At 63.1% G+C, this 26,096-nt stretch overlaps 4 protein-coding genes across 8 annotated transcripts; 2 read left to right on the top strand and 2 right to left on the bottom strand.

Moving 5' to 3' along the window:
* Nucleotides 1-4,058: 4,058 nt before the first annotated feature.
* Nucleotides 4,059-8,967, bottom strand: MGAT1 (alpha-1,3-mannosyl-glycoprotein 2-beta-N-acetylglucosaminyltransferase). 4 transcript variants are annotated; one of them, XM_072847991.1, is made up of 4 exons: nucleotides 8,898-8,967; nucleotides 7,650-7,911; nucleotides 6,137-6,155; nucleotides 4,059-5,620 (listed from the first exon to the last, which is right to left on the bottom strand). In XM_072847991.1, the coding sequence occupies exon 4, from the start codon at nucleotides 5,589-5,591 to the stop codon at nucleotides 4,248-4,250; it is 1,344 nt and encodes a 447-aa protein (XP_072704092.1). In that variant the 5' UTR covers nucleotides 5,592-5,620; nucleotides 6,137-6,155; nucleotides 7,650-7,911; nucleotides 8,898-8,967; the 3' UTR covers nucleotides 4,059-4,247. The 4 variants fall into 4 exon arrangements, with proteins under 4 accessions (XP_072704092.1, XP_072704094.1, XP_072704093.1 ...); XM_072847990.1 differs by lacking the exon at nucleotides 6,137-6,155 and having other exon boundaries at nucleotides 4,060-5,620; XM_072847993.1 differs by lacking the exons at nucleotides 6,137-6,155; nucleotides 7,650-7,911; nucleotides 8,898-8,967 and adding an exon at nucleotides 6,881-6,928.
* POLR1H (RNA polymerase I subunit H) lies at nucleotides 6,774-11,366 on the top strand. Its single transcript, XM_072847854.1, is given in 7 exon segments — nucleotides 6,774-6,927; nucleotides 7,716-7,801; nucleotides 9,940-9,995; nucleotides 9,997-10,040; nucleotides 10,146-10,245; nucleotides 10,999-11,139; nucleotides 11,271-11,366. Coding segments are annotated over 7 exon segments (606 nt in total). The 3' UTR covers nucleotides 11,296-11,366.
* Nucleotides 11,367-12,431: 1,065 nt separating this feature from the next.
* PPP1R11 (protein phosphatase 1 regulatory inhibitor subunit 11) lies at nucleotides 12,432-15,606 on the top strand. The gene is made up of 4 exons (XM_072847853.1): nucleotides 12,432-12,775; nucleotides 14,951-15,059; nucleotides 15,148-15,300; nucleotides 15,602-15,606. Exons 1-4 carry the CDS (start codon nucleotides 12,707-12,709, stop codon nucleotides 15,604-15,606), a joined length of 336 nt encoding a protein of 111 aa, XP_072703954.1. The 5' UTR covers nucleotides 12,432-12,706.
* Nucleotides 15,607-15,983: 377 nt separating this feature from the next.
* Nucleotides 15,984-25,214, bottom strand: TRIM39 (tripartite motif containing 39). Of its 2 annotated transcripts, none has more exons than XM_072847973.1 (7): nucleotides 24,697-25,214; nucleotides 22,953-23,048; nucleotides 22,636-22,866; nucleotides 20,759-20,781; nucleotides 20,517-20,638; nucleotides 17,641-20,442; nucleotides 15,984-16,038 (listed from the first exon to the last, which is right to left on the bottom strand). In XM_072847973.1, exons 1-6 carry the CDS (start codon nucleotides 25,111-25,113, stop codon nucleotides 19,895-19,897), a joined length of 1,437 nt encoding a protein of 478 aa, XP_072704074.1. In that variant the 5' UTR covers nucleotides 25,114-25,214; the 3' UTR covers nucleotides 15,984-16,038; nucleotides 17,641-19,894. The 2 variants fall into 2 exon arrangements, with proteins under 2 accessions (XP_072704074.1, XP_072704075.1); XM_072847974.1 differs by having other exon boundaries at nucleotides 20,517-20,566.
* Between the last annotated feature and the right edge of the window lie 882 nt (nucleotides 25,215-26,096).

The following is a 26,096-nucleotide window of genomic DNA, read 5'->3' as shown; positions in this document are numbered from 1 at the left end:
AGGAAAATTAAAGACAGAGGAGGAAATTGCACACGGACCCAGAGCAGAGCGGGATTTTGCAGGCTGAGGAGGGGGGGCTGCGCTCAAGGCACTTTTTTTTTTGGTCAGTTTAATGTTTTTTTGTTTCCCCCCCCCATCGCACTGCATTACCCCGCAAGGAAATACCCACAAGGGGAAAATAGAGATTTTTTTTTTTCCTCTGATTGTTTATCAGTAGAAATACGGCCCAGAAAAAGAGGGAGAATCATCCTAAAAAAATAAAAGAGCTCAACTTGAGAAAGAAAAAGGCCTTTGCTGCTGGTGGCGGACGCCTCGTGGGAAGGTTTTGCAAGCGGAGAAGTTTCCGCTTAAGATTTGCGGAGAAATTAGGGGAAATGGGATAAAACCATCTCTTGTGCCTCCCGGGATCGCTCGGGCTAGAGCCTCCCTGGGGTTTCACAATCGCTGCCGGGATGTGAGCGGGGAGAGAGGCCACGGACGGGATTTCATCCCCCGTTTCACCACCTACGAGTGAATAGAAGGGGAAAAAATAAATAAAACCAGCACCTTGAGACAGCAGGAAGTCGTTATTAGGGTTAAACCACATGAGAAAGCGCTCTTATCAGGCAGGGCCAGGCAGGTCTGTGCCTCTTACAGCCCCAATCGCTCTGCCTCTGCTGCCAGACTTGCCTCCCCGTCCGCAGAGACTCACGCCATCGGCCCGAGGAAAAGGAGAAACCACCAGGAAAGGCAGCGGGGAGAGCGGCTGCTTTCATCTTCGCCGCCCTGATTTTAAATAAGGCCCCTGACAAACCCGCAGATCATCGCTAAACCCCAAATTACAGCCCGGCTTGGTTGTGTAATTAGTCATTTCCCTGCTCGGTTCACGGTGACGTAGGTTGTAGGTGAGGTCACCCTCGAAATACAAGAGCTTGTTACAGCGCGGGGTGCGGCGACGCTTCGTGTCACGAGCGTAAATCAAAGCGCTTCTTCGCAGCGTCCTGCTCCAACGGACGAGCTTCCGACGCTCCGTTTAATCCACTTTTCCTCCAAAAAGCTTTATGGAGGTTTAATTTAAAAGTCCACGCACACACACACACAAAAATCATCAACAACAACAACAAATTCGCCTCTCTGCGTTGCTCAGCAGGCCTGGAGCCGGCTCTCCAGCGCTGGGAGGGGGGAGGAAAAAAAAAATCAGACTCTTTTCACTCGAAGGCACCTCATGAGACTCACGTCAGCGGTTCGGCTGGTAGATGGTTTGGCGCGGAGGGCGCACAGCCCCCAGTCCTCAAGCAGAGCCAGCAGATGCGCCCCGCAACCCTCCCGCAGAGCTGCCGCACGGACCCCAAAAACCCCCAGATGACGGAGAAACCGCGCAGCAGCCCGCGGGGAGCGGCTTAAGGGGTTTTTTCCACCAGAGACGAAGTTTTTTCCACAGCGCTGGAGCCCGCGGGGGAGGCGGGCGCGTTTTGGGGGGGTTTGGGGCTGGAGAAGGAGCTTTTTTGGGGGGGTTTTGCTGCTGCTGCTGCTGCTGCTGCTGCTTCGCCCGCGCCATCGCTCTTCCCGCCAACCCCCGCGCCCCGCCTTCTATGAGCCCTGCGCGCTCTGATTGGCTGCATTCCACTCCCACCGCGGCGTTCTATTGGCTGCTCCACCCGGTGCTGGTCCCCGCCCATTACCACCCCCCCCCTTTCCTTTCCCTCCTCCGAGCGGACCTGAGTGAGGACTGCGCAGCCGGCCAAGCGCGGCGGGCGCGGCGGGGCGGACCTGAGTGAGGACTGCGGGTCTCCGGCTCCTCATTGGGGTCCGTTTTAAGTGGAAAAAGGCGGATTTGGGGGGGGGGGGGGAGGGGGTGTGTTTGCAACTCTTCGGGTTAAAAATCAGCGGGCGTTAATAAAAACCGGGGCCCAAAAGGCACTTCAGTTTTTTAATCACCATCTCGTTATACCCCCAAAAAGCACCAATTTGGGTGTATTTTACCCCAAAATACAGCTCCGGTGCGAACCAGGGGATTCGGGGTTTTTAAGCCACTGAGTTTTGGGGAGGTTTGTCCCAATTTGGACATTTTCCCCAGGGGGGAGCAGCCAGCGCGGTGGCAACTGGGGATTTTCTGCTTCCAAATGGGGAAGAAAGCCCCAAATTGGGGAGGAATTGGTTAATCGAGGGGGTTCCGCGCCGCTGCCTCAAAAGTGCTGCAAACCCCCCAACCCCCCCTTTTTTTTGGTGCGGATTTTCCCCTTTTAAGTGAAAATAAAAAGATTGGGTGTTTTCAGCACCAGCAGTGGAGGGGGGGAGGAAACGGTTCCAAAAATATCCCTAAAACCAGCCGGATTTACCCCAAATCCTGCGCTGGGTTCAATCCCTGCCAGTGTCACCGCTCTGCCCGGTTCCCCCCTCCCCCCCCAGCCCTTTTCCCTTTTTATTATCCCAGTTTCTCAGGATAAAATTTTATCGTTTCGTTTCTTCCATTTCATAATTTCCCTGCTCTGAAAAGAGGCTTTTTCCCCCCAAAACGGAGCCGAGCGGGACGTTTCTCCCCCTCCCCCCCCCCCAGCCGCGTCCGAGGGTTTATTTAAGCTAAAAAGTTTTTGGTTTTAACATAAAAGGGGCTTTTTCACGGCAGAAATGCCCCTCCCCACCCCGGACCTGGGTACAAACCCCCAGTACCCCAAGCCTGGAACATATAGGGCAGAACATATAGACCAGCAAGCACGCCATGGTATAGGGCGTAACTACAGCGAGGGGAGCGTACGGACCCTGATATAGGGCCTGGATGTAGCACGCAGACCCTATAGCCCAATATACGGTCATAGCCCAGACCATGTGGCCCCATATAGTATAGTGTGGGTACATATATAGTATATATAGTACATACAGGGCCCAGACCGCACAGCCACATATAGGGACTGGAGCACAGACCCTTATACATGTCCTACACCCCACAGCCCTGGAATACAGAGCCTGGAATATAGGGCTGAGACCATATAGGGGCCAGGGCACATATGTCTGTCTAGACCCACATAAGTCTGTATAGACCCATATAGATCTGTATAGGCCCATATAGATCTATCTAGACCCACATAGGTCTGTATAGACCCACATAGGTCTGTATAGGTCTGTACACACTTACACCGATCTGTCTAGATCCACATAGGTCTGTCTAGACCCATATAGATCTGTATAGGCCCACACAGGTCATATAGACCCCTATAGATCTATCTAGACCCACATAGGTCTGTATAGACCCGTGTAGGTCTGTATAGGCCCACACAGGTCTGTATAGACCTATACCGATCTGTCTAGACCCATATAGGTCTGTACAGGCCCCCATAGATCTATCTAGACCCACATAGGCCTGTATAGGCCTGTATAGATCTCTACAGACCTACACCGATCTGTCTAGACCCACATAGGTCTGTCTAGACCCATATAGGTCTGTATAGAATCATATAGACCTGTCTAGACCCACAGAGGTCTGCATAGGCCCACACAGGTCTGTATAGACTCACATAGATCATATAGACCCCTATAGATCTGTCTAGACCCATGTAGGTCTGTATAGGCCCACACAGGTCTGTATAGGCCCACATAGATCATATAGACGTCTACAGATCTATCTAGGCCCACACAGATCTGTATAGGCCCACGCAGGTCTGTATAGGCCCCTATAGATCTATCCAGACCCACGTAGGTCTGTACAGACTCACATAGATCATATAGATGCCTATAGATCTATCCAGACCCACACAGGTCTGTATAGGCCCCTACAGATCTATCTAGACCCACGTAGGTCCCTATAGACCCACGTAGGTCCCTATAGACCCCCAGTTTATGACCTGCAGCGCCCCGAGCACCGAGCTGAACGCAGGGACGAGGCCCTATAGCGTGATATAGGGCCCAGCGCAGCCGGGCCGAGTGGTAGAAACCTGAATGTTGGGGTTGGGTTGGGGTTTTTGGGTTTTTTTTAGGTTTTTTTTTTTGGTCTTTTTTCCTTTTATTCTGGAAAATCCTTTCTCCGCCGGAGCCGCCTTCGCCCCCCCAGCTCCCCCCACAACCGCGGCGCCGGAGAATCCTCCCCCGCCACGAAAGACACGCCAAAAAAAAACCAAAAAAAAAAAAAACCCCCCCAAAACCGAGAAAAAAAATAAAAAAAGGGGAAAAACCCCCGCAAAACAAAACAAAACAAACCAAACCAACCAAAAAACCAAAACCAAACCAACAAACCCCACAACCAGCGAAGCGACGGCGGCCGCCGCCGCGCCCGGTTAACTCCAACTGGGATCGTAACCCGTCCAGTCGGAAGGAGGCGCGAGATAAACGCGCCGGCCGCGGTAGACGAAGCTGACGATGCCGCGATAGCCGGCGCGGGGGACGCCGGATTTGAGGTCGTCCATCAGCCCCAGGGCTTTGGCGAAGGCCTTGAAGGAATCGCGGCCGCTGTACTGGAGGCGGACGGCGCCCAGCTCCCGGCGCCGGTTCCCTTGGAGCTCTTCCACCCTCACCTCCGGCGCGGCGTAAACCTTGGGGAGGAAAGAACGTTCGTACTCTTCCTTTTTGAGGTAAGAAAGATCCAGTTGGGTAAAAGGCACGAAACGGTCGTTAAGTTTGATAAATTTTAAATATTGATCGAAAAACTGCCCGTGGCTCACTCCTTTACGACCGAACGTCATCGTCCGGGAGACTTCGGGGCGGATGCAGGAACGATCTCGGCGTTGTTCGGGTTGACGCATCCAATCGTCCCAAAAAGCTCGCGGCCATTTGGGTTCGAGTTCATCCCAAAGTTCGGCTAAAAGCAACCAACCCAAACCGGGAAAAAAATCAGTCCGGTAAAGCAATTCGGCTTGTCCGACGTCCACCATTTGCTCTTTCCCGTTGTCGTTCCAAGCGGAGACGCACCAGAGGCTGCGGTCGGCGAGGAGGAGCGGGAACGCCGCTTGGAAATACTCGAAAAAATCCGGCGCGACTTCTAAATCGTCCTCTACCACGATGGCGGCGCGGTAACGGAAGGTCCGGAAAACCTGTCCCAAAGCCCAGCGATAATGCCGAGCGATTTTATAATAACCTTGGAATTTACGGTGTTCTGCCGGCACCGGGATATCGCCGAGATCGGGTTGTCGGATATGAGCCACGGCGTCGCCGTAGGAGGCGATGACGCGAGCCGTTTCGGCGTGACCGCAATCCTGGCTGACGATGATGGGGAAGCGTTGGGCCGAAGGCCGGTAGCGTAAGAGTTTATCCAAACACCGGCGGACGGTGCTGCGGTCGCAAGCCATCACCAACACCGGTAAGACCGCGGCGGCGGCGGGATCGGTCAGGCGCGGCGGCGGCGGCGGCAGGGAGGGCGGCGGCGGGGGTTTGGGGGTGACGCGAACCCCGCGTCGCCTCCCCCACAACCCGCTGTAGCGGCGAATTTGCCGCAGGAGTTCTTTTTGCCGTTCCAGTTCGGTTTCGGCATCTTGCGCCAAACGGATGACTTCCGCCGTCAGCCGGTCGCCTTCGCCGGAGGAAGCCGGGGAGGGCGGGCGGCTCCAGAGGAAGAGGAGGAGGAGGCCGTTCCAGGCGATGAAGAGCGCCGCCCCCCACAACACCAAGCTGCTCTTCTTCAGCATCCTTCAGCGCTCACTCCCGCCCCATGGACCTGGAAAACGGGGGGGGGGGGGGGGGTTAAAAAGAGGGGACCCCCCCGCCTTTCACCCCCAAACCGGTGCCGGAGGGGGACAGGGACACCCCGCGGCGCCGGCGCCCCGAAAGGCCCGGCGCAACGCCCCGGCAAGCCTCCCAAAAAGAGGAACCCCCCCCCCGCCCCCCACCTCCTCGGGGAGAGGAAGCGAAAGCGCGCGGCCCCAGAGCCGCGCCGGCAACGTGGCCCCGCGGAGATACCGAAACAACCCCCCAAAAACTTAATAAAGGGGGGAAAAAAGGCAAATAATAAAACCCCGACCCAAATCGCGGCGCGGGGAGGAGCGGGCAGAGTCCGCTCCCGTTAAACGTTAACCCGGGGGCCGGCGCCGGTGAGGATTTGCCACCGTGGAGGAGGGAGGGGGGGTGAAGTGGGAGCGGTTTCTGTTTGAAAAATGGGGAGAAAAAGACTAAAATATCAACTCGGAGCGCTAAAATCCTCCCAAAATCCCAGTTTTGGGGAGTTTTTACTCACCCGGAGCCCGGCCCGACTCCTGCCGGCGGAGCCAAGACGTCAGCGAGGGGAGGAAAGGGGAGGAGAGGGGGGGGAAATGGGGAATTAAGAGAAAAAAGAAGGGAAAAAAGTAAGGAAGAGGGGAAAAAAAATAACCCAAAACGCCAGAGAAAATAAAGAAAGAGAGGAAAAAAATGCGATTGCTTAACGCTGGGGAGGGAGCGGTGCGGGCGAGCGGCTCAAGGGTTAACGCCGCCGCGGGCCACGTTGGCAGGCGGAAAAAGGGAATTAAAAAGAAAAAAAAACACCCGGAAAAGGGGTATTTAAAAGGAAAAAAGGGGAAAAAAAGGGGTGTAGAGCGGTAGGGAGGGGGGTGAGCCCGGCGGCCCCGCGGTTTCCCCCCCGGGAGGGGAAGGGTGAGGGCGGAAAGTGCCGGTAACGCTGAGGGTTCCCCCTTGCCGGCCCCGAAACGCTCGCCCGGCTGCGGAAAAGCTGCCGGAGAGAAGGAAAAAGTGGGGGAAAAAAAGGGGAAAAAAGTAAATTGCAGGGATTTTGCGCTTCCTCGTTGCGGAGGGAGACGCTGGGGTTAAGCTGTACCTGCGGGGCTGGAAGCGGCTCACCCTCGTGGCAGCCCAAAACGCCGGGGTTTTGGCCCGGAATGAGGGGGTTTGGCTCCGACCGCGGGGGTTTTGGCTCCGACTGCAGGGGTTTCGGCCCAAAAGGCGAGGGTTTTGGCCCAAAAGGCGGCTTCGGCCGCAGTTTTACCCGGCGTTTCTTGGCGGCGAAGGCACAAGCCGGCGGCGAGGCGCTGAGTAAGCAGAGCTGGGGATTTTCCCTGCCCTCGCCTTCGCTCCGGGGGAGACTCCGAGCAATTGTAGCGCATTAAATCCTCCAAATCCCCCCAAATCTCGGGAGATCCCCATAGTTTTTTTCCCCCCCTCAGGGATTTTTAGGGGTGAAACACCCCAAACCCGGAGGCTCATAAAGTTTTTGGGGCGATTTTAAGCTTTCCCTCTCCTCAGCACACCCCGGAGACCCCAAAACCATCAGATTTTGGGCAAACACCCGCAATTTTGTGCCGCCGCCTCTAAATTACTCATGAAATATTCTTTTTAATTAATCCACGCTTTTTTTTGCGCCCCGGGGGGGAAGCGGCTCTGGCCTCGGCGACACCGAAACCACGCGGAAGGGATGGAGGAAGCGAGCGTTGCTTTCGGGAACCCCCCCCGCCCTGAGTTTTCACCTCATTTTTCCGCATTTTTTGGCTTCGTTTCAGCCGGGCCGCCGCCAAAATAAACCCCAACGAGGCGGCCCGACGGAAACAAACCCTCGTCCTGGGGAAAATGAATCCCTTCTCCCACGGGATTCACCGCCGAGCGTCACCCCAGCGCCTCCACCTCCCGAAAAATCCCTTCCCTCCCCCCCACCCCCCCGTTTTTTGGCTTTTTGGGGAGATTTTAACCGCTTTTCCAATGGGAATTAGGAGGGAAAAACGTTTCCCTTCTCTCTCCGGGTTAAAATCCTCCGGGTTTACCTGGTTGCGGCTCGCTCCAGGGGGAGGGGGGTCGCTGGGGTTCCCCCCTCCCCCCCCGGTTTCCAGAGCCGCCCGGGAATCCCTCGGGAATCGGGGACGAGGTCGCTGCTCCCCTCCTGTCGGAGCTCCCTCGCCGTGCGGCGGGGGGATGCGTCAGGCCATGGCGGTGGCTGCGTCCGTCCGTCCGTCCGCTGTCACGGGGCTCGGCATCCCCCGGCCCCCCGCCATGTTTTTCCGGGGGGGTGGGTGTCTGCGGTGAGCTCTAAAAATGGGGAGGAAAAGGTTAAAAGGCCCGAATTCCCTCCCCGCCCCCCCGCTTATGGAGGGAACAGCCCCCCTGTATCTCCCCCGGGGGGGGGTGCAGCCCCCTAAAAATCCACAGGGAGAGGAATTCCTGCAGGGAATGGGGGGCAGCCTCCTCCCTGCCCCATAGCAAAGCCCCATAGGGACTGGGGATCGTCCCCCCCCAGCCCCTATAGGGGATAGGGGAGCCCCCCAAGCCCTCCTGACACCCCTATAGGGAACAGGGGAGCCCCCCCAGCCCCATAGCAGCCCCCCCAGCCCTCCTGACACCCCTATAGGGGACAGGGGAGTCCCCCCAGCCCCACAGCAGCCCCTCCCGACACGCCTATAGGGGACAGGGGAGCCCCCCAGCCCCTCCTGACACCCCTATAGGGGTCAAAGGAGCCCCCCAGCCCCACAGCAGCCCCTCCTGACACCCCTATAGGGGTCAGAGGAGCCCTTCTCAGCCCCATAGCAGCCCCCCAAGCCCTCCTGACACCCATATAGGGATAAGGGGAGTCCCCATCCCACAGGACACCTCTATAGGGGACACGGGAGCCCCCCAGCCCCATAGCAGCCCCCAGCCCCTCCTCACACCCCTATAGGGGTCAGGGGAGCCGCCCCAGCCGCATAGCAGCCCCCCCAGCCCCTCCTGACACCCCTATAGGGGACAGGCGAGCCCCCCCAGCCCTCCTGACACCCATATAGGGATGAGGGAGTCCCCATCCCACGGGACACCCCTATAGGGGTCACGAGAGCCCCCCAGCCCCATAGCAGCCCCCGCCCCTCCTGCCCCCCACAGGGGACACCGAAGGCCCCTCCACCCCGCGGGGCACAGGCCCGGCCCCTCCCCCTACAGGCGACAGCAGGGTCCTCCCCAGGCACAAGGGACGAGGGGACCCCTCAGGCCCCCCAGCCCCGTGGGGCCCGATCCAGCCCCGCTGCCCCCCCCGGGCCCTCCGGTACCAGCGGCGCCTCCCGGCAGCGCCCGCCACTTCCGCCCCGCCGCACCGGAAGCGACGCCATGGCAACGGCGAGGCTCCGCCCACGACTCCTCCCCTTCCTGACAGACCACGCCCCCACCGCCGTGCCAGGCCACACCCCCGATGGCGCAGGGGACCGCCCACCATCACCGGGGGGGGCGGGAAGACACGCCCCCTTCCGCCGGGCCACGCCCCTAAACAAACAAACAACGCCCCCTTCCGCCGGGCCACGCCCCCTCGTCTGGGTGGCCTCTCCCCTTTAACTGACGGCCACGCCCCCTCCGGGCCGGCCACGCCCCCTCCTAGCCTTCCCTAATCAATTAATGGCGGCTTAATTAATCAACCCCGGGGGTTTCCCTAATCAATTAATGGCGGCTTAATTAATTAATCAATCCCTGGGGGTCTCCGTTAATTAACGCCTTGCCCCGCACGCCTGGGAGGGGAGAAGTGACGTAGCGGAAGGGGCGGGGCGGGGCTGGAGAGTTTCCCTTTCGCGCGCGCGCTCCGGCCGCTCTGGGCACCGCGGAGGAGAAGGTTGGACTTGTCTGCTCCGGGCGGTTGGGGGGGGGGACAGGGGGCAATGGGGGGATTGGGGGTCAAGGGGGGTTGGGGGGCTGGGGGGCCTTGGGGTGTTGGGGGGATTGGGGGCAAGGGGGGATTGGGGGCCTGGAAGGAAATGGGGGGATTGGGGGCCATCGGGGAGAATGGGGGGCAGTGGGGGGCCTTGGGGTGAGGGGGCTAATGGGGGCAGTGGGGGGGCCTTGAGGTGATGGGGGCTGGGGGCTGGGGGCAGTGGGGGGCCTTGAGGTGGTGGGGGCTGGGGGGAATGGGGGTAACTGGGGGCAGTGGGGGGGGGCCTGGGGGAGGATTGAGAGTGGGGGGGAATGGGGGGCCATGGGGATGATGTGGGGGCACTGGGCTGTTTCGGGGTGGCGGGGGCCAATAACACCAGGGAATAATGGGGTGCTGGGGGTGGGGAGCCCCACTGACCCCCCAGCCATGGAGCCGCCCCCTCCTGCTTCCAGTCCGGCCTGGATTTCTGCCCCGACTGCGGCTCCGTCCTCCCCCGCCCGGGCCCCCGGCTCCGTCCGCTGCCCCCGCTGCGCCCTCGCCCTCCGCAGCACCGGTCAGCGAGGGGAGGGAGGGGGGTCCGGATGCCTGGGTCCCCTCGGGGACCCCCCCCCCACTTGGGACCCCCTGACCCCCCTTTGTTGTGTCCGTCCCCCCCCAGATTTTGAGGGCAAAGCCGTCCGCAGCACCATCGAGTTCAACCGGCTGGAGCCGGCGGCGGGGAGGGGCCGGGCGCTGCGCCCCACTTCGAGGGGCCGCTGGTGAGGGGGGGACGCAAATGCCATGGGGAGGGGACCCCACCCCAAAATCCCACTGGGAGGGGCGTAAAACCCCACCAAATCCTGCTGGGGGGGGTAAAACCCCCCTGGGAGGGGACCCCCACCCCAAAATCCCACTCTGGGGGGGGTAAAACCCCACTGGGAGGGGACCTGGACCCCAAAACCCCACTGGGAGGGACACCCCCCCCACTGGAAGGGCACCCCCACCCCAAAATCTGACTCTGGGGGTAAAACCCCACTGGGAGGGGACCTGGACCCCCAAAACCCACTTGGGGGGGTAAAACCCCACTGGGAGGGACACCCCCACCCCAAAACCCCACTGGGAGGGGACCCCCACCCCAAAACCCCCTCTGGGGGGTAAAACCCCACTGGGAGGGGACCCCCACCCCAAAACCCCACTGGGAGGGGACCTGGACCCCAAAACCCACTTGGGGGGTAAAACCCCACTGGGAGGGCACCCCACCCCAAAACCCCACTGGGAGGGCACCCCCACCCCAAAACCCCCTCTGGGGGGGTAAAACCCCACTGGTAGGGGGTAAAGCCCCCCTGGGGTGGGACCCCACCCCCAAATCCTGCTGGGGGGTAAAACCCCCTGGGAGGGGACCCCATCCCCAAACCCCCTGGGAGGGGACCCCACCCCAACCCCCCCCCCCCCGGGGGGGTAAAACCCCCAGAATGGGGGTGTTGTCCCCCCCCCCACTCCCCCAAGCCGGGGTGGGGGGGGGTATCAAGCAGGGGGTTAACCCCCCCCGATTTGGGGGGGCAGGTGGAGCGGCGCTGTCCCCGCTGCGGGCACGAGGGCATGGCGTACCGCACCCGGCAGATGCGCTCGGCCGACGAGGGCCAGACCGTCTTCTACACCTGCCCCCGCTGCCGGTGAGGGCCCCCCATTTTGACACCCCCCTCTTTTTTCCTCCCCTTGAACCCCATCCCCCATGCCCCCATCCCCCATGCCCCCATCCCCCATGCCCCCATCCCCCATAACCGCCCCCTCTTTTTCCCCACAGGTTTCAGGAGAAGGAGGATTCGTGATGGGGTATTTGCCCCCCCCCGGGGTATTTGCCCCCCCGGGGGTAATAAAAGCCCCTGGGGTTTTTATTCAGGACTGTGCTTGGGGGTGTCTCAGTTGTCCCCCCAAACTGCCCCCTCAGTCCCTATTTACCCCCCAGCTCCTATCTGCCCCCCCAGCCCCTGAGCTGCCCCCTCAACCCCTAACTGCCCCCCCAACAGCCCCCCAGCCCCTATCTGTCCCCTAAAACTGCCCCCTCAGCCCCTAACTGCCCCCAGCCCCTGAATTGCCCCCTCAGCCCCTACCTACCCCCCAAACTGCCCCCAAGCCCCTCTCTGCCCCCCCAACATCCCCCAGCCCCTGAATTGCCCCCTCAGCCCCTATGTGCCCCCCCAAAACTGCCCCCCAACTGCCCCCAACAGCCCCCAGCCCCTGAATTGCCCCTCAGCCCCTACCTACCCCCCAAACTGCCCCCAAGCCCTCTCTCTGCCCCCCCAACATCCCCCCAGCCCCTGAATTGCCCCTCAGCCCCTATCTGCCCCCCAGCCCCTGAATTGCCCCTCAGCCCCTATGGGCCCCCAAACTGCCCCCAACAGCCCCCCAGCCCCTGGAATTGCCCCTCAGCCCCTATCTGCCCCCAAACTGCCCCCCAACAGCCCCCAGCCCCTGAATTGCCCCCTCAGCCCCTACCTACCCCCCAAACTGCCCCCCAAGCCCCTCTCTGCCCCCCCAACATCCCCCAGCCCCTGAATTGCCCCCCAGCCCCTGAATTGCCCCCTCAGCCCCTATCTGCCCCCCAAACTGCCCCCAACAGCCCCCAGCCCCTGAATTGCCCCCTCAGCCCCTATCTGCCCCCCAAACTGCCCCCAACAGCCCCCAGCCCCTGAATTGCCCCCTCAGCCCCTATCTGCCCCCCAAACTGCCCCCAACAGCCCCCAGCCCCTGAATTGCCCCCTCAGCCCCTATCTGCCCCCCAAACTGCCCCCCAAGCCCCTCTCCACCCCCAACATCCCCCAGCCCCTGAATTGCCCCCTCAGCCCCTATCTGCCCCCCAAACTGGCCCCTATGTCCCCCCAGGCCCTGTCTGCCCCCTTCAGCCCTTATCTGCCCCCAAGTGCCCCCTCAGCCCTTATTTACCCCCCCCCCAAAGCCGCCCCCCCATGCCCTGCAGTCCTGCGCATGCGCGCTACGCCGCCGCCGTACGGCGGAAGCGCGGCCGCACCGGGGGAGCGCATTGTGCGGCGGACCCACCGGAAGTTGCCTCCGCCGCCGACCGGAAGTGGGGGTGGGAAGGCGGTGGGTGCTGCACCGGGGCGGCGGCGGCGAGAGCGGCCCGGCCCGGCCCTTCCCGGCGCTCCCCGCCCGTAGCGGGGCCTCGGCGGCGGCCGGGACCCCCCCACCCGCCCCGGGGCCCCGCTCCGCCCGGCTGGAGCCATGGCGGAGGCGGCGGACAGCGGCGGCTGCGGCACCGCCACCGTCACCGAGACCGGTGCCGCCGAGCCGGTGAGGGCCGGGGGCGGGGGTCTGGGGATACCGGGGGGGGGGCCTATAGATACCGGGGAGGGGCTATAGGTGCCGGCGGGGGCGGCTATGGATACCGGGAGGGAGCTATAGGTACCGGGAGGGGCTATAGGTACCGGAGGGGTGCTATGGATACCGGGAGGGAGCTATAAATACTGAGGGGGACTATAGGTACCGGAGGAGGGGGCTATAGGTACCGGAGAGGGGTGCTATGGATACCGGGAGGGAGCTATAGGTACCGGAAGGGGGCTATGGATACCGGGAGGGAGCTATAAATACTGAGGGGGCTATAGGTACCGGAGGGGGAGGCTATAGGTACCGGAGAGGGGGGCTATGGATACCGGGAGGGGCCTATAGATACTGAGTGGGGAGCTATACATATGGAGAGGGAGGCTATAGATACTGAGGGGGCTATAGCTACCGGGAGGGGCTATAGGTACCGGTGGAGGGGCTATGGATATCCGAGGGGGCTACAGATACCCTGGGTGGGCCCTATAGATACTGAGGAGGAGATCTATAGGTACTGGGAGGGAGCTATGGATACTGAGGGGGCTATATGTACCGGGGGAGGGTGGCTATAGGTACTGGGGTGGGCTATAAATACTGAGGGGGCTATAGATACCGGGGGGAGGGCTATGGATATCCGAGGGGGGCTATAGATACCCCGGGGGGGCCTATAGATACCGAGGAGGGGGTATAGATACCGAGGGGGTCTATAGATACTGTGAGGGGGCTAGAAATTCTGAGGGGGCTATAGGTACCGGGGGCTATAGATAGTGGGGGAGGGGCTATGGATATCCGAGGGGAGGGCTATAGATACCCCAGGGGAGGGCCTATAGAAACTGGGGAGGGGCTATAGATACCAGGGCGGGCTATAAATACTGAGGGGGCTATAGGTACCGGGGGGCTATGGATACCCTGGGGGGCCCTATAGATACTGAGGGGGGCTATAAATACCTGAGAAGCTCCTATAGATCCTGAGGGGGGCTATAGGTACCTGGGGGTGTCTATACATACCGAGGGGGCTATAGGTACCTGGGGGGCTACAGGTAGGGGGCACCTATACATTCCATGGGGGCTATAGGTACAGGGGGTGACAGGCCTGGGGACACGAATGGTGTCAGGGGACCCAACCGGGGGGTGGGGACGGTGGGGGGGACGACACAAACAGGGCCAGGGGACATGACCAGGGCTGTTGGGGACAGTGTCAGGGACAGGGGACAGGGACAGGGACAGTGTCAGGGGACATGACCAGGGCTGTTGGGGACGGTGTCGGGGACAGGGGCGGTGTCAGGGGACATGACCAGGGCTGTTGGGGACGGTGTCCGGGACAGGGGCGGTGTCAGGGGACATGACCAGGGCTGTTGGGGACGGTGTCGGGGACAGGGACAGTGTCAGGGGACATGACCAGGGCTGTGGGGGGACAGTGTTAGGGACAGTGTCAGGGGACAGGGAAGGTGCTGGGGACACAAATGGTGTCAGAGGACGTGACCAGGGCTGTTGGGGGACGGTGTCAGGGACAGGGACAGTGTCAGGGGATGTGACCAGGGCTGTTGGGGGACAGTGCTGGGGACAGGGGCAGTGTCAGGGGTTGTGACCAGGGCTGTTGGGGGGCAGTGTCAGGGACAGGGAGAGTTTCAGGGGACAGGGATGGTGTTGGGGACACAAATGGTGTCAGGGGACGCAACCAGGGCTGTGGGGGGACAGTGTCAGGGACAGCGTCAGGAGACAAGGGATGGTGTTGGGGACACAAATGGTGTCAGGGGACATGACCAGGGCTGTTGGGGGACAGTGCTGGGGACAGGGACAGTGTCAGGGGTTGTGACCAGGGCCGTGGGGAGACAGTGTCAGGGGACACGACCAGGGCTGTTGGGGGACAGTGTTAGGGACAGCGTCAGGGGTCAAGGGATGGTGCTGGGGACACAGATGGTGTCAGGGGACATGACCAGGGCTGTTGGGGGACGGCGTCAGGGAACAAGAGACAGCGTCGGGGACACAACCAGGGCTCTTGCGACACAGCATCAGGAGACATGACCAGGGCTATTTTGGGACAGCCTCAGAGCCCGCAGGGTGGGGTGGGGAGGGTGTCACTGGCGGGGCCGTCCTCGCCGCCGGTGTCACCGCGCCGGTGTCACCGCGCCGGTGACCCGTCCCCAGGAGAACCGCAGCCTGACCCTGAAGCTGCGCAAGCGGAAACCGGACAAGAAAGTCGAGTGGTCGAGCGACACCGTCGACAACGAGCACCTGGGCCGCCGCTCCTCCAAGTGTGAGTGGCCTTGGGGACAAGGCGGGACGCCTGGGTCCCGCCCCCTTGGGGACACCCGTGTCCCCTGACCCCCCCCCCCCCCCCCCAGGCTGCTGCATCTACGAGAAGCCGCGGGCGTTCGGGGAGAGCTCGACGGAGAGCGAGGAGGAGGAGGAGGAGGAGGAGGAAGAGGCGGTGGCGGCGGCGAGGGGGGGGGACGAAGGCTGCGGTCACCTCCACTGCGTCCGGGGACATAAACGGGGCCGGGGGCGGCGGGGGGGGCTGGGGGACGCCGGGGGCTGGGGGGGCCCCAAGCGCTGGGCCCCGGGCCCCCGCCCCTATGGAGCACTGAGGGACCCCCCTATGGGAACCCCCCATGGGACCCCCCCATCATGGGAATCCCCCATCATGGGAATCCCCCCATCATGGGAATCCCCCCTATGGAGGGGGACCCCCGCAGCCCCCTTATTGACCCTGGACCCCCAATATTGACTCTGGGTTGACCCCCCCCCAAAATCAAACACCCCCCCCATCAGCTTGGGGTTGACCCCCCAATATCACAGCCTGAGCCCCCAAATCAATGCCTGAGCCCCCCAAATCCTGAGGACCCCCAAATCCTGAGGACCCCCCAATCAATGCCTGAGCCCCCCAAATCCTGAGGACCCCCAATCAATGCCTGAGCCCCCAAATCCTGAGGACCCCCCAAATCACAGCCTGAGCCCCCCAAATCAACCCCCCAATCACCATCTCCCCCCCCACCCCGTGGCTCGCTCCCCCAGCCCCACCCGCACCCCAATGTTTGGGGGGCCATTTGGGGTGCCCCCCCCGCCATGGCACCTGTGGGCATTAAAGGCGGCACCGCTGCGACCGGCGCTCGTGGGGGCCCCGGCGTTTATTGGGGGCGTCGGTGAGGAAGAGGAGGGGGGACGGGCGGCTTTGGGGGCTCCCCCCTCCCCTCCAGGGGCGGGGGGCGGCGTCGGCTCGGAGCTGGGCCCCCAGGCTGTGGGGAGAAAAGGGGGGTGTCACCAAAAGTGGGGGACAAATGGCACCAAATTTGGGGGCACCCCTGGGGGGCACCCTGGGGGGCGGACACCCCTGGGGGGGAAAGGGGGAGATGCCACCGGCCCGGGCGTGTCCCCAAGGGAGGGGTCAAGGTGTCACCAAAACAGGCGTCACCCCCCACCCCCAAAAATGTCACCCAGCCGGATCGGGCCCCACCCGGCACGTGGCGATGGCACCCGGGGCGTGGTGACCCCGGGGGGGGGCACGTGAGGGACCGGACTCGGGGGCACCCGGGTCCCCCCAAATAATTGGGTGCCCCCCCGGGTTCTCCCCAGCACCCCCAGATCAGGTCGCAGAGCCCCAAGTGCCCCCCCAAGCTCCCCCCGATGCCCCCCCGAGGTTCTCCCCCTGCCACACCCCGGCTCATGTCCCCCTCCAGCACCCCCAAATCCCCCCAGAATCCTGGGTCCCCAAGTCCCCCCCATCCCATCCAGCCCTGCCCCCCGATGCCTGGGCCCCCAAATCCCCCAGCCCCCTGGGTCCCCCCATTCTGCCAGCCCCCACATCCCCAGGTCCCCCAAATCCCCCAAACACCCGGGTCCCCCCATTCTCCCCCAGCCCCCAAGTTCCCCAGATACCCGGGTCCCCCAAGTCCCCCGGACACCTGGGCCCCCATTCTCCCCAAGTGCCCCCCACATACCCTGGTCCCCCAAATCCCCCATTCTCCCCCAGCCCCTGGGTCCCCCATTCTCCCCCAACCCCCAACTCCCCCCCCAATAGCCGGGGTCCCCAAGTCCCCCATTCTCCCCCAACCCCCAAGTCCCCCCACATACCTCGGTCCCCCAAATCCCCCCACTCTCTTCCCCCCCCATACCTGGGTCCCCAAATCCCCCATTCTCCCCCAACCCCCAACTCCCCCATTCTCCCCACATACCAGGGCCCCCAAGTCCCCCCACATACCCGGGGCCCCAAATCCCCCATTCTCCCCCCCACATACCGGGGTCCCCAAGTCCCCCCATTCTCCTCCAACCCCCAAATCCCCCCCCACATACCCGGGGCCCCCAAATCCCCCATTCTCCCCCAACTCCCCCACATACCCGGTCCCCAAGTGCCCCCAACTCCCCCCCCCCCATACCCGGGGTCCCCCAACTCCCCCCCATTCTCCCCCAGCTCCCCAAGTCCCCCATATTCTCCCCCCCCACATACCCGGTCCCCAAAGTCCCCCATTCTCCCCCCCCATACCCGGTCCCCAAATCCCCCCATTCTCCCCCCCCCATACCCGGTCCCCAAATCCCCCCATTCTCCCCCCCCCCATACCCGGTCCCCCAAATCCCCCCATTCTCCCCCCCCCATACCCGGTCCCCAACTCCCCCATTCTCCCCCAGCTCCCCAAGTCCCCCCATTCTCCCCCCCATACCCGGTCCCCCAAGTCCCCCCCATTCTCCCCCCCCCCCCCCATACCCGGTCCCCCAACTCCCCCATTCTCCCCCAGCTCCCCAAGTCCCCCCATTCTCCCCCCCCCATACCTGGTCCCCCAACTCCCCCATTCTCCCCCCCCCATACCCGGGGGTCCCCCAGCCCCCCGTCCCCCCCCCTTTACCTGCAGTGCCGGGGCCGGCGCGGGGGGCCGGGGGTTCCCCTCGCCAGGCGCTGGGCGATGCGGCTCTCCACGGCCAGGGCCACGGGGCTGCGGAGGCGGCGCGGGGCGCAGGGCAGGCGGCACCGCGGGCAGGGGACGGCGGCCGGCGGCTGCGGGGGCAGGCAGCGACGGCAGCAGCCGTGGTCGCAGGTGAAGAGGACGGGGTCCCGGAGCGGTTGCCCGCAGACCGGGCACGACGTTTCTCGGGCGAGCTGGGCCAGCGGGCCTCGTTCCGGTGGCCCCGAGGGGGCCATGGCATGTGGAGGCGTGTGGAGGCGTGCGGGAGGCGTGTGGCGGGCGTGTGGCGGGCGCGGAGGACGGCCCACGCGTGGGTGGTGGCGGGGCGGGGATGCGGGGAGGGAGGGGGGAATGGGGGGGCCGGGGAGGGACGGAAAGGGACAGGGAGGGACGCGGGGACACGCGGAGGGACAGACACAGGGACAGGGAGGGACGGAAAGGGACAGGGAGGGACGCGGGGACACGGGGAGGGACAGACACAGGGACAGGGAGGGACGGAAAGGGACGTGGGGACAGGCGGAGGGACACTGATGGCACGGGGACACGTGGAGGGACGTGGGGACACGTGGAGGGACAGCCCTGGGGACAGGGAGGGACGGAAAGGGACGTGGGGACACGCGGAGGGACACTGATGGCACGGGGACACGTGGAGGGACAGACACAGGGACAGGGAGGGACGGAAAGGGACGTGGGGACAGGTGGAGGGACACTGATGGCACGGGGACACGTGGAGGGACAGACACAGGGAGGGATGTGGAGGGACATGGGGACACGTGGAGGGACGTGGGGACACGTGGAGGGACAGCCCTGGGGACAGGGAGGGACGGAAAGGGATGTGGGGACACACGGAGGGACACTGATGGCACGGGGACACGTGGAGGGACAGACACAGGGACAGGGAGGGACGTAAAGGGACATGTAAAGGGACGTGGGGACACAGTAAAGGGACATGGGGACACATGGCAGGACGTAAAGGGACACAGAGGGACGTGGGGACACGTGGCAGGACTGCCATGGGGACAGGGAGGGACGTGGAGGGACATGGGGACACATGGAGGGACACTGATGGCACGGGGACATGTGGTGGGACAGACACAGGGACAGGGAGGGACGTAAAGGGACATGGGGACACGTGGGGGGACACTGATGGACATGGGGACACAGGGAGAGACGGACACAGGTGACGTGGGGGACACAGAGGGACGTAAAGGGACACGGGTGACCTGGGGACGCGGGCATGGGGACAGGGAGGGACCTGGGGACACAGAGACAGACAGAGGGACGTGGGGACAGGGAAGGACGTGGGGACAGGCAGAGGAATGCAGGGACATCAAGGGACACGGATGGACACCGGGACGGGCGTGGGGACACAGGGAGGGACACAGGGACATCAAGGGACGCAGATGGACAGGAGGACACGCCGAAGGACACGGACGTGGGGACAGAAGGACGCGGACGGACGTGGGGACACACGGAGGGACCTGGATGGACACAGGGACGCGGGGACAGACGGACGCGGGGACAGACAGACACGGGGCCAGGGACACACGGGGGGACAGAGGGACACGTGGGGGGACAGAGGGACACCCAGCCCTGCCACACGCCTGCACCCGCTGCCGTGGAGCCAGATCCGGCGGGGCCGCGGTGCCGGACGGCAACGGGCGAGAGCCTGGCGGTGCCGCGAGGCAAAGCCCGGCGGTGCCAGATGTCGGGGAGCCAAAGCCCGGCGGTGCCGGATGCCGGAGAGCCAAAGCCCGGCAGTGCCGGAGCGCCAGACCCCGGCGGTGCCAGATGTCAGGGAGCCAAACCCCGGCGGTGCCAGACGCCGGAGAGCCAAAGCCCGTCTGTGCCGGAGTGCCAGACCCCGGCGGTGCCAGATGTCGGGGAGCCAAACCCCGGCAGTGCCAGATGTCGGAGAGCCAAAGCCTGTCTGTGCCGGAGTGCCGGACCCCGGCGGTGCCAGATATCAGGGAGCCAAACCCCGGCGGAGCCGGAGCACCGAATCCTGGCGGTGCTGGATGTCCCAGAGGCAAATCCTGGCGGTGCCGGATTGCCAGACCCTGGCAGTGCCGGATGTCAGAGAGCCAAAATCCCAGCGGTGCCGCATCACCGGATCCCGGCGGTGCCCGACGTCGGAGAGCCAAACCCCGGCAGCGCCGGAGCGCCGAGCCAAAGCCCGCCGGCGCCGTTCTCCCCCTCACTCCCAATCCGTAGGCGACCGGATAACGAGAGGTGCCGCGTTTTTCCTGCCGGCACGGATCCCGGGATAAAAAAGCGGCCAAATCTTTTCGGTGAAAGTATCGGTGAAGGTGTAAATGTGGGAGCGATCGGTGACGTTATAAAAAGCCACTTTCCCGGCTTCGTAGTCCACGAAGACCCCCACCCGCTTGGGTTTCACCCGCACCGTCAGCGGCGTGAAGGGGGTGGTGGTGGCCGCGTACTTATCGCCGTTCCAGAGCCGTACCCGCCAATATCCCGTCTCCGGTAACGGCGTTAATTCCCCTTTCCGACTGACCGAATCCTTACAGACGCCGAGAGCCCAGTGGGTTTTATCGCCGACTTCCACTTCCCAGTAATGACGACCGGAGGTGAAACCTTGCGTCGCCAAAACGCAGGGGTAGATGGTGAACCGGCGCGGCGTATCGGGTAAATCCCGCGGTCGTGCTTCGACGAAGCGAACGCTTTTCCGATCTTCCGATAAAACCAGGTTGGGATGCGCCGTGTCCGGATCCAACGTCACCTCGCCTGGGGAGGAAAGGGGGAGGATTTAGGAGGGGAGAGCGGGGCCGCGGCGCCGGCTGCGGCGGGCGTTTCCTCACCGATGAGCCGCCGGGTGATTTTCCGGAGGGTGAAGTATTGCCGGGGGAAACTGCAGAAGTTTTTCTCCAGCTCGATGGGGACGGACGCCGGTTCTTCCACCGGTGCCGCCGCCGCCTCGCACCTGCCGGCAGCCCCGGGGGAGGTGGGAGGCACCGGCCGACGCCCCCCCAGATCCCGTTTTGCTGCCCCGAAAGGGAGGCTGGCGAGCGGCACGGCACGGCTCGGCCGCGGAGCTTCTTACCTGGCCAGGGTGTCCTTGATGTCCTGAAACGGGGGGGAAGGGGGGAAAAGGGGAAGGGGGAAAGAAAGGGGGGGAAGCGGGGGGAAAGAAAGGGGGAAGCGGGAAAGAAAGGGGGGGAAGGGGGAAAGAAAGGGGGGGGAAGCGGGGAGAGAAAAGGGGGGGGGAAAAGGGGGAGAAAAAGGGGGGGAAAAGGGGGGAGAAAAAGGGGGGGAAAGGGGGGAGCGGGGGGAAAAAGGGGGGAGCGGGGGGAAAAAGGGGGGAAGCGGGGAAAAAGGGGGAGCGGGAAAAAGGGGAGCGGGAAAAAGGGGGAGCGGGAAAAAAGGGGGGCGGGGGTAAAAGGGGGCGGGGTAAAAGGGGGCAGGGGAAAAAGGGGGGGAGCAGGGGAAAAAGGGGGAAGCGGAGGAAAAAAAGCGGGGGAAAAAGGGGGGAAGTGGGGGAAAAAGGGGGGAGCAGGGAAAAAGGGGGAGCGGGAAAAAGGGGGAGCGGGGAAAAAGGGGGGGGGAGCGGGGAAAAAGGGGATTAGGTGTACTAGATCCCCCCCCAGATCGATCTCTGGGGCAGGATCGGTCCCAGCCGCGGGGATCCCAGTTGCCAGCACCGGTCCCGGCCCCCGCAGCAATCCCAGCCCGGGAATCCCGTCGCTGGCCGCGATCCCGATGCTGATCCCATTGCCGGGGGCGATCCCGTCCCCCAGAGCGATCCCGTTCCTGGGGATCCTCTTCCCCAAACCAATCCTGAACCTGGCGATCCCCGTCCCTGGAGTCGGTCCCGTCCCCAAGGGCGATCCCGCCCCCAAAACCAATCCTGTCCCCCCGGATCCTGTCCCCCAGCGTGATCCCATCCCCCGGGATCCCGTCCCCAAAACTGATCCCATCCCCAGGGATCCCGTCCCCAAAACCAATCCCGTCCCTGGTGATCCCATCCCAAAAGTGATCCTGTTCCCGGGGGCTATCCTGTCTCCAAAACCGATCCTGTCCCCAGAACCAATCCAATTACCGGGGGCGATCCCACTCCCGAGGACTCTGTCCCCAGAACCAATCCCGTCCCTGAGGATCTTGTCCCCAAGAGCAATCCCATCCCCCAAACCGATCCCATCCCCGAGGATCCCATCCGCAAACCCGATCCCATCCCCAAGGATCCCGTCCCCAAAACCGATCCCATCCCCAAACCTGATCCCATCCCCAGTGATCCCATCCCATTCTTGAGGACCCCATCCCCAAAACCGATCCCATCCCCAAAACCAGTCCCATGCCCGGTGATCCTGTCCCCCAAACCAATCCCGTCCCTGAGGATCCTGTCCCCAAGAGCAATCCCATCCCCCAAACCGATCCCATCCCTGAGGACCCCATCCCCAAAACCGATCCCATCCCTGGTGATCCTGTCCCCAAACCCGATCCCATCCCCAGTGATCCTGTCCCCAAACCCAATCCCATCCCCAAAGATCCTGTCCCCAAGAGCAATCCCATCCCCAAAACTGATCCCATCCCCGAGGATCCCATCCCCAAACCCAATCCCATCCCCGGTGATCCCGTCTCCAAAACTGATCCCGTCCCCACAACCAGTCCCATGCCTGGTGATCCTGTCCCCAAACCCCATCCCATCCCCAAGGATCCTGTCCCCATGAGCAATCCCATCCCCCAAACCGATCCCATCCCCGGTGATCCCCTCCCCAAAACCCGATCCCACCCCCAAGGATCCCATCCCCACAACCAACCCCATCCCCGGTGATCCCGTCCCCAGCGCCAAGCCCGTTCCGAGCCATGCCACCCCTGCCGCTGATCCCATCCCCGGGGGCGATCCCCCCCCACCCCGTTCCTCATCCGATCCTGCTCCCGATCCCAGTCCCGATCCCGATCCCGCTCCCGATCCCGCCCTACCTTGAGCATCTCGGCGCCCGGCTGCAGACACTTCTCCTCCAGCTCGGCCACGAGGGCAGCCAGGACGCGGCGCTGCTCCCCCAGCCGCGCCAGGTTGGCCTGAAGCCGCTGCAGGATCTCGCGCTCTTCCTCCTCCAGCCGCCGCAGCAGCAGCCGCTCCTCTTCCTCCAGCAGCTGGTGAAGCTCCTCGAACTCCCGGGCGATGCGTTCCCGCCGCAGAGCCACCTTCCTCTGCCGGGCCCGGCCGGGAAAAGGCACCGGTGAGCGCCGGGAGTTGTCGGGATCTCCCCCGGCATCCCCCGGCACCGTCAACCTGCCTTCAGCTCGCTCGGTTTCTTCTCCTCCCGCGCTCGGCAGTCGGCCACCGCCTCCAGCTTCCGCTCCAGCGGCTCCAGGCAGCGCCGCAGCTTCTCCTGCCGGCGGGGAGAGAGGAGGGGGGGGGACGGGATGGGACGCCCCTGCCCCGAATCCCTTCTCCAGCCCCGAATCCTTCCTGCATCTCCAAACCCTTCCTGCATCTCCAAACCCTTCCTGCATCTCCAAACCCCTTCCTCCAGCCCCAAACCCCTTCCTCCAGCCCCAAACCCCTTCCTCCAGCCCCAAACCCCTTCCTCCAGCCCCAAATCCCTCCTCTGCCGGAGCTGAGCAGCTGGTGACCACGTGGAAGACCCCAGGGAGAGGGTTTGGGGCTGAGCCCCACTGCGAGGGGCTGGAGACGGGGATGAGCCGGAGCCCAGTTCCCTCCCGGATGGACTTGGGGAAGAATTTGGGACTGAAGATGGAAACGGGGACGAGCCAGGGCCAAAATCCCCTCAAAAACCAGTGTCAGGGAGAGGGTTTGGGGCTAAAAATGGAGATGGGGATGAGCCGTGGCCAAAATCCCCTCAAAAACCAGCCACAGGGAGAGAGTTTGGGGCTAAAAAAGGAGATGGGGACGAACCGTGGCCAAAATCCCCCCAAAACCCGCCTCAGGGAGCGGGTTTGGGGCTAAATCCCACCCTCAGGGGCTCTGAAACAAGAGATGAGGACGAGCCAGGGCTGAAATTCCTCCAAAAACAGACTCCGGGAGAAGTTTTGGGGCTGAAAACGGAGACGGGACTGAGCCACGGACAAATTCCCTCGGCAAACAGCCTCAGGGAGCGGGTTTGGGGCTGAATCCCATCACCGGGGGCTGGGGACGGGGAAGAGCCGTGGCCAAAACCCCTCCCTGGCTGGTCCTGGGGAAGAATTTGGGGCTGAAAACGGAGATGGGGACAAGCTGCTGCCCAAACGCCTCCAAAAACAGCCTGGGGGAGATGGTTTGGGGCTAAAAATGGAGATAGAGACAAGACGTTGCCCAAATTTCCTCCAAAAATGGTCTCAGGGAAAGAGTTTGGAGCTGAAATTCCATCATCGGGGGTTGGAAATGGGGATGGGGATGAATCCATGGCCAAAACCTCAGCGGAAACAGCCTCGGGGAGCGGGTTTGGGGCTGAAATGGAGATGGGGATGAGCCAGGGCCAAAATCCCCCCAAAAACCAGTCACAGGGAGCGGGTTTGGGGCTGAATCCCACCCTCAGGGGCTGGAAACGGGGACAGAGATGAATCTGTGGCCGAAACCTCAGCGGAAACAGCCTCAGGGAGAGGGTTTGGGGCTGAAAATGGAGACGGGGACGAGCCAAGGCTAAAATCTCCCCAAAAACCCGCCTCAGGGAGAGGGTTTGGGGCTGAATCCCACCCTCGAGGGCTGGAAACGGGGATGGGGGTGAATCCATGGCCGAAAACTCAGCAGAAACAGCCTCAGGGAGAGGGTTTGGAGCTAAAAACGGAGACGGGGACGAGCCGTGGCCAAAATCCCCCCAAAAACCCGCCTCAGGGAGAGGGTTTGGGGCTGAATCCCACCCTCGAGGGCTGGAAACGGGGCCGAACCCCCCCGGGAAGGCTCTGGGGGGAAGAATTTGGAGCTGCAAACAGAGCGGGAGACTCCCGACAGCTCCGCAACCAACCCCCGGGGTGAAATTCGGGGCCAAACTCCCAAGATTTAGGGACGGGGGACGTTTCGGGGCGCCGTCGCCGTCCTACCTTATACTCGAGCGCCGCGTCGTCGAGGGGGACGAGGGCGTGGGCGCGGTGGGCGTGGGAGATCTCGCAGAGGAGGCAAACGGGAGCTTGATCGTCGCGACAGAAGCGGGCTAAAGCTTGCCCGTGAGCTTGACAACGACTTTCCTCGCCGGCTTTTCGTTTGATTCCGCAAAGCTGCCGGGCGGCTTCTACCATATTGCCGAGCTGGCGGTTGGGGCGAAGAGCGCGATGGCGGGAAGTTTTCCGACAAACGGGACAAGGGAAATCCCGCGCCAGCTCGGCCCACCAGCGGGTGATGCATCGCCGACAGAAATTGTGGCCGCATTCGATGATGACGGGGTCCTGCAGGTATTCCAGGCAAACCGAGCAGCTCGCTTCCACCTGCAGCGTCTCCAGGGGGTCGCCGCCCCCCGACATGGCGGCGCTGCTCTTGTCCTTCCCCCCCCCCCACCCTCCCCCCAAAATTTTTTGGAGGGGGGGGGGGGGATGACGGTTGGGTTGGGATGGGGGGAGGGAGGGGGAGGACGGGGAGGGTTTGAAGGCGTTTTGGGAGGGGTGGGGGAGGGGTTTGAAGAAGTTTGGGGGGTGGGGAGGGTTTTGGGGGATGGGGAAGGTCGGAAGAGGTTTTGGGGGGATGGGGAGGGTCTGAAAAGATTTGGGGGGGTGGGGAGGGTTTTGGGGGGATGGGGAGGGTCTGAAGAGATTTTTTGGGGGATGGGGAGGGTCTGAAGAGGTTTTGGGGGGATGGGGAGGATCTGAAAAGATTTGGGGGGGTGGGAGAGTCTGAAGCGGGTTGGGGGGGATGGGGAGGGTTTGAAGAAGTTTGGGGGTGGGGAGGGTTTTGGGGGGATGGGGAGGGTTTGCAGAGGGTTTGGGGGGAGGGGGAGGGTCTGAAGAGGCTTTTGGGGGGAAAAGAGCTGAAATCCGTCAGGGCGGCGAGGGGGGTGGAGGAGGAGCGCGAGGCCGAGGGGCGGGGCTGCGGGTTGGGCGCGGTTTGGGGGAGAAACCGGCTCGATCGGGTCAAAGCGATGACATCGTTTTGGCAGGAAGCGGCGTCGAGGCGGCCACGCCGTTTCCGAGAGTTTTGGGGGTGCAAAAAAAAACCAAACCCAAAAAAACCACCCCAAAAAAAGCTGAATCGCGTCAAGCCGATGACGTCATTTGGCGACAGCAAAGCGACGCTGAGGTGCCGGCGCGGATTCGAAGCGGTTTTGGGGAGAAACCGGCTCGTTTCTGTCGAGCCGATGGCGTCACGTCGGCAGGAAGCGATGGCGCGGTGCCGGCGCGCTCCCCGAGAGCTTTTTTTTGGGGAAAAAAACCTGAATTTAGTTAAAACGACAACGGGGGGGTGGGGGCGTGGGGGGGGTGGGTGCACCGCCGCCATTTTGGGGCCATTCTGG

This window comes from Ciconia boyciana, chromosome 29 (assembly GCF_034638445.1).
Source record: "Ciconia boyciana chromosome 29, ASM3463844v1, whole genome shotgun sequence".
NCBI lineage: Eukaryota > Metazoa > Chordata > Aves > Ciconiiformes > Ciconiidae > Ciconia > Ciconia boyciana.
Note: the sequence above shows the minus strand (reverse complement) of the source record. Positions and strands in the feature narration are given on the sequence as shown.